Source organism: Pipistrellus hanaki, assembly GCF_964339955.1.
Source record: "Pipistrellus hanaki genome assembly, chromosome: 9".
Taxonomy (NCBI): Eukaryota; Metazoa; Chordata; class Mammalia; order Chiroptera; family Vespertilionidae; genus Pipistrellus; species Pipistrellus hanaki.
Genome location: NC_140511.1, coordinates 76,690,884 through 76,703,786, shown reverse-complemented (window position 1 = coordinate 76,703,786; position 12,903 = coordinate 76,690,884). Strand labels below are relative to the sequence as shown.

The 12,903-nt window shown below is 66.2% G+C and overlaps 1 protein-coding gene across 5 annotated transcripts in view; it reads left to right on the top strand.

The window, feature by feature from the left end:
* The first annotated feature begins 383 nt into the window (after nucleotides 1–383).
* SYT7 (synaptotagmin 7) overlaps nucleotides 384–12,903 on the top strand; it is a 59,335-nt gene continuing 46,815 nt past the window's right edge. For 3 of the 5 annotated variants that reach the window (XM_084895856.1, XM_084895857.1, XM_084895855.1), the window contains exon 1: nucleotides 384–722. In XM_084895856.1, coding sequence (XP_084751982.1) covers nucleotides 692–722 — 31 coding nt within the window. In that variant the 5' untranslated portion in view covers nucleotides 384–691. The remainder of the gene's footprint in view (nucleotides 723–12,903) is intronic. The other 2 variants (XM_084895858.1, XM_084895859.1) reach the window with 2 other exon arrangements.

Sequence of the window (12,903 nt, the reverse complement as noted above, 5' to 3'; positions counted from 1 at the left end):
GAGCGGAAAACCTGGGCGGGATTTCAACGCCTCTTGGAGCGGAATCAAAGGGCACCTCGGAGGAGGCGGCCGGCACCGCGGCCCGGCGTGCTCCGAGGCCGCTGCCACCGGGGGCGGGTCGCCCAGTGCGGCGGGACCCCAGGCTCCAAGCGCCCAGCGGAGGGCACGGTGCCCTCCCCGCGGGGCCGTGGGCGGGCGGGGTGCGGGGCGCGGGGCGCGGCGGTGCCCTCGGGGCGGCTCAGGGCGGCGGCGGCGTGGGCTGCAGTGCGGCGGGCGACCGGCAGCGGGCAGCAGCGGGCACGGGCAGGGGCGGCAGCAGGCGGGCGGCGCCGGCGGTGCCCCGGGCGCGCTCTCTCTCTCTCTCTCTCTCTCACACACACACACACACACACACACACACACACACACACACACACACGCACGCACACGCCTCGTACACACTCACACACACACACGCTCCGGCACGCACACGCAGCGCGGGCCGGAGGAAGGAGGCTCGGCGGCGGCGGCGGCGGGAGGCTGGCGGGCGGCCCCCGCTCCCCGGCTCCGCGGCCCCGTGCAGCCCGCGCGGCCCCCGCCCTCGGACCCGCCCCCGGGGGGCGCCGGGCCCCATGCCCTGCGGCGGCGGCGGAGCAGCGCGCGGCCACGGGCGGCTCTGAGAAGCCCGGAGGGAGCCGGCGACGCGGGGACCATGTACCGGGACCCGGAGGCGGCCAGCCCAGGTAAGCGGGCCCGCGGGGCGCCGCCGTCTCGGAGCCCAGCCCGGGGCCGCCGGAGCCGCGCGGACTCCCCCAGGGTCATCCCAGCCGCGGGCACGGGCGTGTGCGGCCACGGCTCGGACCCCGGACCCCCGCCTCCTGGGGTCCAAGCCCTGCCCGGCCGGATGCCCGGCGCCGACTTCGCAGTGTCCCCACAAGGACCCCCCCCCCTCCCCGCGCGCCCCGCAGCCCAAGGACAGCGAGCGTGGCGGAGCGAGGCGCCGGCTCCGGAGCGGCAGCGCCTCTGGCACCCCGGGTCCCCAGCACCGGCGCCCCGAAGGGGAGGTGCCCGCGCTGGGGGACCCCAGGACCAACCAGGATCCCCGGAAGCTTGTGGTCAAGGCTGCGGGCACTGGGGAGCGGTGCCCCCGGCGGTGCCAGCTGTGAATTGAGAGGGTGCCAGGGGGCAAGCGGGAATGTGGTGCAGCCGCAGGGGAGGGGGCTGGGGCGCCGCAGGAGCGAGGGGAGGGAGGCCGGAGCACCTGGAGAGAACGCGAGCGGGGATGGATGGATGAGCTTGGGGGTGCCAGGGGTGTGGGCTCCTGGGCCTGGGGAGGGGGCTCGGAGAACCCCAAACTCACTCCTGCCCTGCGGGGGAGGGGGGGAAGACCGCTCCTTTGCATTTCCCCGGAGCTGGAGCCTGGGGAGTGGCCTGGAGCCCACGTCTGCTCGGCGTCGTCCTGGCATCCTGGCGTCCTGGCATCCTGGCAGCTAAGCCAGGAACCCTCCTTCCCTCCCTGGGCAATCGCCCTGCCGTTTCCTCCTTGGCTCCCGACGCCTCCTCCTCGTGCAGTGCCCACCTGTAGGCAGGTCCCCTCCAGCTCCTGCCCAGGCTGGGCTCAGCTCCCTCCAGGGGTGCCCCACCCCAGGCCCCCGCACTCCCAGCCAGCTGCCCGTTCTGGCAGGGGGGTCTCAGTTTCTGGGTTTCTCCTCCGAGGCTACAAGCACGTCACCCCGGCCTGAGGACTTGCTCTCAGAGGAGTCTCGGGGAGTACTGGTGCGGGAGTGGGGGCCCCGGGGGCGGGAGCAGCTCTGAGAGCCTCCATAGAAGGGACCCAGAGCTCAGGGCAGCCCCGGCCCCACTTTGCAGGCTCCCTCGGGGGCCGCCTCCGGCTGCCCTTGCCTCCTGAGGAGCTGCCTCTCAGCCCCGCCGGCCACTGCAGCCGCCTCGCCGCCGGGCAGACCGGGTGCCAGGCACTGCCCACTCTCAGGACTCAGGTTTCAGGAGAGAGAGACTCAGTCTCCCTCCCCGGAGCCTCGTGCCCATCGGCGAATGCGATGGCTGGAGGGACGTTGCCTTTGAAGATTCCTCTCTTCCTCTGGACCCAGGCGACCTGCCAGTGCCCAGCACTGGGCCGAGGGCAGGGGCCTTCTCCCGCCCGGCTCACCCTGTGGGAGCAAACAGAGACCAGCTCTGGGAGATGAGTGAGGATGGCCGGGGAGAGGCAGGAAGGACACTCCCGGCCCGGCCCAGCCAGGCTGGCAGCCTCCCCTCCTCAGATAGGTTCGTGGCCTGGTGCTGTGCCCTTGTCCTCTCTCCGACTCCCCCCCCCCCCCACCCAGGCCTGGCACCATGACAACACCCCTGCCCTCTCCACGGACGCCAACTTTCTGTGTTTGGCGTCTTGTAGGGGAAAGGCCTAGAGCCCAGTGCCGGGCCCCCACACCCTTCCCTCTCCCCCCTCGGCAGGGGCCTCCCTATCTTGCCCACTCCCCCCTGAAGCTGCGTGCCCACCAGTGCCCACCTCTGGCCTCTGTGTCCCCAGCATCCCTGCCTACCTCCTGTAACCTCACCGTTCCAGGCTAGACGCGCCCCCCCCCAGCTCATCCCAGGCCGCCCCAGACTCTGCTCCCTCAGCCAGGCCTATGTGTCCCCTATTTCTGCCCCCCCTCCCTACTGTTCCTTCGGATGGCACCAGGTGGGAGTGAGACAGGCAAATTAATGCCTGTGGGGTTCGGGCCGGGGCCTCTGGTCCCCCAGGGCCCAGCACCTGTTATATCCTGACCCCTTCATCCCACTCCCAGGAACACCTGTGGCCCAGTCCTTGAAAACGCCTTACTCCCCTGTCCTGTCCCCCTCCCCTCCGTCCCCAGCTGGCTCCAGCGGGTCCGGCGGGACCGCCTCACTGGGCCTGTCACCGTGGGCCCAGCCCACGGGGAAGTCCTCACTCACGGGACCGACAGGAGCAGCTCCGCTCCCACTTGGCTGTGCCCTTGTTCCACTCGGGGCCCTGCTCCCCGGGCAGTTCTCACCCAGATCTCTGGAGGCTGAAGCCAGGGGGCGTGGGGGAGGCTGGGGCCCAGTGAAGAAGGAAGACTCCCGTCAGCTTCTGCCCAACTCCGCCCGGCCTCCCTCCCCAGCTCTGCCTGCAAACGCCTCTGCCGCCCCCCAGCCCCCCTGCCCGCTCCTCCGTCCGCAGCTTTCCCCTGCGGCCCCCAGGCCGGCCTCCCTGTGTCCCTCCGATGCCTGCCCGGCCCAGGCAGGGCTTCAGCACGCCTGCAGGGGTCAGCGTGGCCGTGGGCGGGCAGGACGGCGGCAGGGAGGGAGGCAGGGAGAGGTGACCTTGCCGTGAGCAAGTGAGCAGGGCCAGCGAGGCAGAGTCTGAGCTCCCACAGCGCGTGGGGACAGAGACCAGGTCCGGAGGGTGCCCGCCCTCCCGGCTCTCTGCCAGCTTGTCCCTGGGGGCAGCTGTGCCTGAGGTCCCGCCCGCTCCACCTGTTAATGCTCTGCTCCCTGCAGCAACTCTGCTGGGCAGGCCCTTCCGGGAGAGTATGGGGGGCACCCTGCATGGGCCGGGGACCTTGGCATGGTGGGTCTCCTCTCTCAAGGCAGAAGGATTGCCCAGGCCCCTGGGCACGAGGTAGGGCAGTGCTGCTGGGTGCTGTGTGGGGCAGCAGTCGAGGGGGGGGGGGTGAGGGAGGGGGGTGGCTGGAAGAACAGACCAGACATGTTCTGTGAAGGCTGTCGGGGTTAGGGGCCAGGGCTGGGGTGTGGGATGGCCCAAGGGGCCTGGCTCTATTGAACCATTTCCCTGGCAGACTCTCCCCCCACCTTCCTCTACCCATCCATCCCCACCTCCCCTGCCCCGTCGGCACAGGCCCAGACCTCCCTAGCCTGTGTCTGGGCTTGGGTCAGTGTCTAGGACTGACGCTCAGATGATCCCCCAGCCGGCCATAACCATGACCTGGGGGCACCTGAGGCTGAGCAGGGCTGGAACGCGGGGCAGGGCGGGAGGGATGGCTCGGGTCAGGGGAGCCGGTGCTCCCCAGCTATCGTGTTTCCCATGGAGACAGGACCCTTGGTTCATGCTGTGCGGGACCACCTCCAAGCCCCTCCTCCTCAGGGAAGGGGGGCTAGAGCAGGCTGCATTGGGGCGGGAGCACCCCGGCCAGCAGGTGACAGGTGAGGACAGCGGGGAGCACAGGAACGGATGGGTGTCGGAGGAACAAAGACAGGCCCTGGGCAGCTGGGATGTGGCTGACCCCAAACTCAGGCCCAAAGGTTCTGGAAGGCAACAGAGTGCCTGTGAGGGCTGCCCCCTTGGCCCCTCCCTCCTCCCTTCCCCCCCACAGCTGCAGGAGGTCTTCAGGGAAAGGCAGAGGAGTGGGTGGTTACCCCCTCTCTTCCCCCTCCCTGCCCACCCCCATTCTCTCAGGGGCTTGGAATCCTCATTGAATCTGATGGACCGTTTTCAATAACTGCTGCCCCCAGGGGAGTGAGGCGGGAACAGCAGGGCGAGGAGAGGGAGCCTCGTGGCAGGTGGGAGGCCCAGGCTGGAGCGGGGCTTTGGCTGGAGGAGCGGCCGGCCGGCGGCACAGCCTCCTTGGGGCACCGAGGCCGCCCAGGCGGGCCCAGGGCGCCCTGCCGGGAGCCGGCCCCCTGCTCCGTGGGCATTGCCCCGCAGGTGGCACATGCAACTGGTGAGGTCAGCTCTCTGTCGGGGCAGTCGCTGGGCTGGCCAGGTGCCAGAGCCAGCCTGTGCCAGGCCCCGCCCGGGTGCCCGCCTGCCTTGCCAGGGAACCCCAGTCAATGATGCCAGGCAGACTGTGCCAGTTCCATGGACATGGAAGTCGCTGACTTTCCGGGCCACGGGGGCAGCCTGGCTGGGCCCTGTCCAACTCGTGTCTGGAGGGCAGGGCTCCGGTCTCACCCAGCAGGATCCCCAGGGTCAGGACGGAGTTGGCAGACAGCGCGGGACCTGTGGAGGGGGCTGGACGGCGCCCAGCCCCGGCTCCTGGAATTCTGGGCCCAGTGGCTTGGGATGTGGGCTGGCCTGTCGGGCCGTCTCCGGGGGGCTCTGAGCTCCCGCCTGACAGGCACGTGGGAAGGTGTCACCCGTGGGGCCGGGCTGGGAGCCCACTGGCCTGGTGACTGGGTGGGGCCACCACGCAGTGGGAAGGGGGCGGGGCCAGAGGGCAGACGCATCCTGCCCCGAGCGCACCTGCGTGCGGTGGCCGCTGGGCCGGCGCAGTAATCGCTTTGCTCGTCTGCGAGCCTCGCCGCTGTCAACAGCCGCTAACGAGCGCGTTTGTCGCGAAGCACGGGAGGCGCCCGGGGAGCCCGGGGAGCTGTGACGGGAGGCATCGGGGAGGGGGCTGGGTCCCTGTGCCAGCCAGGCGGGGCCTGTGCCCTCCAGGGGCCCTGCCTGCCCCGCCACGCCCTGCCACCTGCCGGCCTGGCTGCCTCGGAGGCCTCCATCTGCCAGGAGCAGGGTCTCACCTGGCCCTGTGGCCTGCAGGCGTGTGGGGGCTGGCTCTTTGGTGTGTTGGATACAGGTATTCTCATGACAGCGTGTGTGCACACGCACGTGTGTGTGTGTGAATGTGTGTGTGCGTGTGTGTATGTGCGTGCGTGTGTGTGTGTGCGTGTGCGTGCGTGTGTGTATGTGAGTGTGTGTGTGCGAGTGTGCGTGTGTGTGTGTGTGTGTGTGTGTGTGTAAGGCTGCACCCCCATCTTGGTGGCCCTGCTCCTTCAGTGCCCTTCATGCAGTGCAGGAAGCGGGGGGCTCTCAGACTGGCTGGGGAGGAAAGGGGAGACCATTCTGCCCGCAGAGGAGCAGGAGCGAGAGGGCTGAGCCACTTGCGTCAGAGGAAGGGGAGAATGTGGGGCCCCCCGAGCCCAGCCAGCCCTCTGGTTCCGGAGCCCCAGGAGCCCTGAGAGCGAGAGAAGAGGGGTGTCAAGGGGCCGGTCCTTGCAGGCGGGGTCCCCGGTGCTGGATGGTGCAGTGCACCCCCCACCCGCAGACAGGGCAGGGTGGCTGGGGTGCGGGAGGCCTGCACGAGGGGAGCGGAAGATGCTGTGTGGCTAATACGTCCAATTAAATTACTTCAAACCCTCCGCGGCAGCTGCTCCCCGCGGGGCCCTGGGTACAAATTGGATCCGGCTCATTACCACGGGGCAGAGGCAGTGGGACTCGCGAGTGGCCAGCTCCGCAGCACACAGCACCCCCTCCCGCTCCGGGGGCCCCTCCAGCCTGTGCTCACCCCGGCACCCCTCAGGCTCCCCATGTCCCCGGGCCCTGATATTGGGGCTCCCTGCGCACCTCTTTACTACCCCGGCCCACAGAGCAGCTCTAGGGCTGCCCTGAGCCCTCACTTCCTTTCTCCAGGAAGGGGGAGCTCAGGCTTGATAAAGGGGTTCGGCTTAAGGGGACCCCCTCAGGTCACTCAACACCCTGAGTCCCCTCCCCTGATAACAACGGTGCAGTCAAGACCGGAGGTTTTGCTCTGGGAGCACTCGTATGCGCTGGGCGCTTGTGTATGTGCGAGGGGCTGGCATGCTTAAGCTAGGTCTAGTTACTCCACCACTCTGCCTCAGTTTACTGCTCTGTGCAATGGGTGTGATGATGCTTCCCACCTCCCAGGGGGGTGGAGGATGAGGAGAGATAACGGGGGAAACGCCTCCAGCGGAGAGTCGGGCACAGAGTCCACGCCTGGCCAATGGCAGCTGTTACCAGGTTACCCTGAATCAGAGATGGGTGTGTGGGACGAGGGTTCCCGGAGCTCCGAGGAGGAGGAGGCTGCTTCGGCCCCGGGGGAGGAGCAGGAGGGAGGCTGCACCCAGGTAGTGTCAGTCAGTTGTCACCACATCAGCTGGAGGCGGGACTTGCCCATAAACGTCTGTTTGAGGCCTGGCCGGTGGGCTCAGTGGTTGGAGAGTCAGGCCCCCACACCGAGGGTCTCTGCACGGGTTTCAGGCCCCGGGCACATGCCTGGGCTGTGGGTTCAATGCCCGGCCCAGGATGGGACTCGTGCAGGAGGCCACCGGTGGGTGTGTCTCTCTCGCATCGATGCGTCTCTCTCCCCGTCCCTGCCTACCTTCCACTTTCTCTCAAGATCCTGGAGGGAATACCTGAGGTGCGGATTAACAAAACAAACCCCACAAAATCAGTCTGAGCCCTCGCCCGAGGCTCAATTGGTTGGCTGCTGGTTTAATTCCCAGTCAGGGCACACGCACAGGTTGCAGGCTCCATGCCCGGTTGGGGGGGGGGGGGGGGAGTGTGCCGAAGAGAGCTGATTGATGTTTTGCTCTCATATTGATGTGTCTCATTTTCACTCTCCCTTCCTCTCTCTCTAAAAATCAATTTAAAAAATCATAAAACAAAAACAAAAACCACACACACAAAAAAAATTCAGTTTGAGATTCCAAACCCAGTGTGAGCTTTGGCCAGGGCCGTGGGTCTTGAAGGAAGAGGAAGCGCTTGCCCCGTGAGCGAGCAGGGGCGGGGCGTGGGGTGTGGAGGGGACCACACACGCCGAGGCTGGAGGTGTGACCAGTCCTGGCCTCTGAGGCAGCAGCCAGTGAGCGGCGTGGCTGGAAGGGCGGTCCTTGGGGTCGGGGTAGGGGTTCAGGGCGGTCCTTGGGGTCAGGTAGGGGCTCAGGCTTGGGAAAGCGGGGTGGGTCAGATTCCAAAGGCCCCGGCGTTCTGAAACAGAAAAACTGAATCTTTAAAACGGAGCCGTGGCTGGCTCTCACGCAGATCGCCATGAAGAACCTTAGCGCCCGCAGTGCTAGGACCTCTCCCCTGCACAGGGCTGAGCCCGGCACCCACCCTGGAGGTCTGCAGCAGCCACGGGACAGAGCCCTGCCCTCCTAAAGCTGGTGGTGGGTCAGGGGCGGCCAGGGGGCGGCAGGGGACAGATGGGCCTGGATGGAGCCCCTGAGAGGGATGGAGAGCCGAACGGGCAGGCCCAGGGCCCAGGTCACGCTCCTGAGATTGCATCTGCACCCCACCCCTCAGCCTGGGCGTCAGGACCATCCTACTCCAGCTGCCAGACCCCACCAGAGCCAACTGCCAACCTGTTTCCATGGCAACTAGGCGGCCACCCTCTCCCTGTGCCCATGGCCCCTGGCACAGGGGCCCATTCCCAGCAGGGCCTGGTCTGTCTGCTCACTTCCTTAGGGTCGTCCCTGGGTCAGCACTTCACTCGCACTGAGGTGCTGGCAGCCTCGGGGTATTGGGGTCCATGTGCATGGAGAGTGTGTGTGTCCCCTGCTGCAGGGGTGGCCTCCAGGGCGACCCTCCTTAGCGGGGGCTTTGCTCCTCTCCGGGAGAGGGTGGAGGAGCACCAGGGGGCCTGATGCCAGGATGAACTCTGGGCCCCTTCCCAGGAAGGAGGAGAGGTGCGGGCTGGGCAGGTCACAGGAAGCGGCGGGGAGGACCTCCTGGCAGTGCCTGCTGCATCCTCAGTCCAGGGTGCTCCTCCCTGCCTCTCACCCTCACAGCCGTCCTGGGAGGGGGTGTCACTAGCACCGTTGTACAGAGGGGGAAACCGAGGCCGGAGAGGCGGCGTGTCTTCCCAGTCACTCAGTAGCACACAGGCGAGATGCCCAGTAACCACTGGCCTGCGCGGCCTGGTGCCTCCTTTAGCCCACTGGGACCCAAGCCAGCCTGTCTCTCGGCTCTTCGCTGGGAGGGAGTGCCGGGAGCTGGGAGTGGCTGCGAGCCGGACTCCGAGGGTGTCCCCTAAAACCTGAGCTGCCAGCTCCCCGGAGCGGGGGCGCCTCCGTCCCACCCTGTCCCCTCTCCCTCCTGCAGGCACCACGGAAGGATGCTCTGGCTCATGGAGGCACCCCGCACCCCTGCTTGGCACCTGCCAGCCCCAGAGGAGCCCGATGCATTGGCTGTGTGCCCCCCAACCCCTTTCCTCCCCCTCCAGCCCCCGCCTCGTCGGGGAGGTGCGAAGGGAGCGATTTCACAGCCTGTCAGCTGAGGCCTAAAAATACCCAGAACTCCAAGATGCCTGGGCAGGGGGAGGAGAGAGCAGGGACCAGGGATGGGGTGTGGGGTGCAATGGTAACTTGGCCAGAGAAGCCCTGGTGGCACCACGGCCTTCTCGAGAGGGACGGGCAGAGGCCCCCGGGTCCCCCCTCTGGCCCCAGAACTGGCAGTGATAAAGGGGGACCATCTCTAGGGTCTGGAGAACGCAGCTCTGGCATGCAGACCGAAGGGAGGGCTCGGTCTTGGGCAGGTCCCATGGACGCCAGGGTTCGCAGAGCCTCCGGTCAGGGCCTCTCTGCCTCTCCGCCCCAGGCTCGGCTGGCGTCTCCGGGCCCTGGGAGCTGGGCGTGTGCCCGCTTCCTTCCTGGAGAAGGTGCCACTGCTGTGAGGGGCGAGGCGTGAGGAAGGCAGCCTGGATGGGGGAGCTGGCAGGTGCGCAGTGTGACGTGTGAGTCACCAGGCACTGGGGGGTGTGGTGACCCACGTCACTGCCAGGTGGCTGTGTGCTGCGGCGTGGCCCGGCCCCCACGAGGCAGCCCGTGCCCAGAATGGGGGGCACGTGTGTGTGTGTGTGTGTGTGTGTGTGTGCATGTAGACCTGCCGGACTGCCCTCTTCTTGGTGCCAGGGTACTTGTGGAAACGTATGACTGAGCATGGCTACTCCAGGCAGCAATTCTGTGAAAGCATGGGAGAAGGTGTGGAAGCAAGCACACGCATGTCATGCAGACACATGACGGAGTGTGTGCTTCTATGTGGGAACCTGATGGCAGGTGTGCCTGTGCAGAGGGGCTCCAGGCAGGGGCTGCGAGTCGGTAGGGAGAGAGGTGGAGGGACAGCAGAGCAGGGGCTCTGGGTCAGAAGGATGGGGCTCAGGCCTCAGGCTGCCTCCTGTTGGGTAGCCGTGTGACCCTGGGCACGTCAGGGTGATGGCACCTGCCTGGGAGGGCAGTTGGGAGACTTGTCTGGAAACTGCCTGGAACCAGGCCTGGCACATGTATGTACCCGCTCCTGTATCTGGTCCCCCCCTCTGATGAGATAGGTGGCTACACCAAGTTCAAGAGGGCAAAGGGCCTGCCCAAGGTCACGCAGTACATTAGTGGCAGGGCCAGGACCAGACCCCCGACTTCAGCACCTAAGACAGAGCTTGTTCAACTCTGGGGCCTCAGGGTACTGCCCCCTTTAGGCCACCCGAAGCCCCCGCAGTGCAGGATTGTGGCCCCATTGGCGTCTGGGGCCAGGATTCTGCCCAGGGCTGGGCTGGGACCAGGGAACGCAGGGGCCTGAGCATCATTGGGTAATGCCAGGACGGAGGCATCCCGGGGCAGTGGCCAGCCACCTGGCAGAACCGTGGCACTGCTCAGCCTGTGGGCTTGGCCACGTAGTCAACCCTCGGGAGTCTGGGCTGCTTCCCGATAAGGAATGAGAGTCATCCGTGTCTCCTAGGGCTGTTGTGGGGGGTAAACTAGACCCTGCGTGTAGCCTGGACAGGGCTGGAGCAGGAGACGTAGTACATGCTGCATGGTGTCCGCAAACAGATGTGGAGCCCTCCCCGCAATGCCCCATCCGGGGTGACTCCTGTGCTCCCCTCCGGCCCCTGCTGCCCTCGCTCCCTTCCCCCCTCCACCCCAGGCCTGAACGGATCCGGGACTGCCTTGCTGGCAGCCAGGCCCTGTCTTTGTCTCCCGTTACTGGTTCTGCCCAGGAGGGAACAGAGCCCACCACTGGGACTCAGCCCCTGAGCCCTGTGTCTGGCCTCGTCTCGTGCCTGCTCCACGACCTTGGACAAGCACCATTCCATCTCGGGGGCCTTGGTCCCCCCTCTGTGAAGTGGGAAGGCAGGACCACCCCGTCCTGGGGCAGCGTGGCCCTGTCGCCGTGTGACCCAGGAGGGTCCCTGGCTCAGCCCCCGAGAGGGGGTGGCAGGTTGGCGAGAAGGAGGTGGGCCGGCTGCCCTGGGTGAGTGGAGCACGCGGGCCCAGGCTGGCTGGTGGCCTGCCATATGCCTGCCGGTACCTGTGGGTGCGTAGGAGGGCAGGCAGGCCCAACTGGCTGGGCACTGACATTGGGGGAGGCTCAAGGACAGTGACAGAGAGAGAGCCTTTCCTGGGCCCGGGAGCTGCCACGCCAGCCGTCCTCCCGGCTCTCCTCCGGCTCTCCTCCCGGCTCTCCAGGGCTTTCCTCCAGCAGTTCCTCCTTCCTCCCTGCCCTTCCTCTCTCCTTCCCCTTCCTGGAGTCTCCCAGTCTCCCCCTGCCTCTTCCACTTCCCGCATCTCCACCATTTTCCAGGGTGCTTTCCTCCTTCCTCTCCCTCTGCAGAGGGGAGACCCCCTTTTTCTCTCTGCTTCCTGAGGTCTCTCCTTTCTACAGCGTGGCACTTCCCCGTTTCTCTGCATCTCCCCGGCCCCTGAGCCTAGGCCTCCCCTTACCCTGCATGCGTGTCTAAGCTCCTTCCAGCTTCCTGCCCCCCGCCTCACCCCCTTCAGAGCCCCTCCTCCCTCCTTCCAGTTCCTTGGCCCTCACTCCCTGCGCCTCTGCCAGGCCCCCTCACCCACCCTCCAAGGCTGCCTGGCCTCCTTCAGCTGGTGGGGCCGATCCAGGCGGTGTCTGTGGCTGTGGCTGCCACCCTGTACCTCAGTAGCCGCCCCCACCCCTGTGAGTTGAGAAAAGGGGTCAGCCCAGGGCCCAGGGACTGGCAGCCTTGCCTCCTAATTAGCAGGAAGTAATTGCCTGGGAAAAAAATTTTTCATTTAGAATAAGAAATGGAGACTTCAAGTCAGAGCTGAGCCAACTGACAGCCCTAGGGAGCAGGAGGAGGGAGGTGGCCCAGGTCATGGCCTTAGGAAGCCCCTCAGGGCAGGAAGGCCCATTGCACGCCCCCTCCCTGGACCCCAGCCGTGGGGAGGAGGGCGGGTAGCACTGGGCTGGGAGTCCCACCGTGTTCACCGGAGGCTCGGCTTCACTCCCCACCGTGGGACGGGGCGAGCCGCTCATTTCCTTGAGCCTTAGTTTTCTCTGCTGGAAACTCAAACGAGGCCCTCAAGCATCCTGAGGGAGGGTTTGGCCGGAGGCAGTAAAAGCTGTTTGCCAGCTGTGAAGAGCTGTGGGACCGTGGTGTCGCTGTCTCCACCTCCTCTTCCCCCTCCCGCCGCGTGGCTCTCCATCTTTGGGATGGGATGATGGTGGAGGGGTGGCCCTGGAGACCCCGGAGGGGCAGCGGGGCTCCCCGAACAGGCTCCCCACGCACCAGCTGGCCCACCCTGCGTGGTCCCCTCACCTGTCTGAACCCCCCTTCCGTCGTCTGTAGGAGGCTGATCATGATGTTTCCCACCAGGGGGGGTGTGAGGCCGAACGCGATAATGTGGGCAGAGCTCTTCCCATCGTGCTCGGCCTGGAGTGCGTGTGCGGCTCGGGGCGTTGGCCATAGTATCTGCTGTAATTAAAGGCTATTAGCCTTACTCCCTGCCTGGCTCCAGGGAAGCTGCGATTTTGAGTGTTGTCTTCAGGTGGTTATTTGTTTTCTGCCTTTTTTTCTTTTCTTTTTTGAAGGAGGGGAATTTTTACACCCCGTGAGGCCAATATGAAGCAGTCCTCTATAAACACCAAGCAGGTTTGCTTCTCAAAGAGCCCCCACCTCTGGGGTTCGGGGGCAGGCCTGGGTTGCAGCTGTGGCCTTCTCTCACCCCCGCTTTTTTCCTAGGGAGAGGCTGAGGGCAAGCATCTTTTTTGGGTGGATGTGAGGTGGAGTACCTCTGCTCATCTTGGTAGGACTGGCCCTGCCATGGGACGAAAGGTCGTATTTAAAGAGGTCTACCCCGCGTACCTTGGAGGAGGGAACAGAAAGTTTCACCTGGTCCAGCTGTCTTCACTGTGAACTGGGGAGCATCGCACCCCCAAGGCCACCAGACACAGCCAGACAGCCAGGA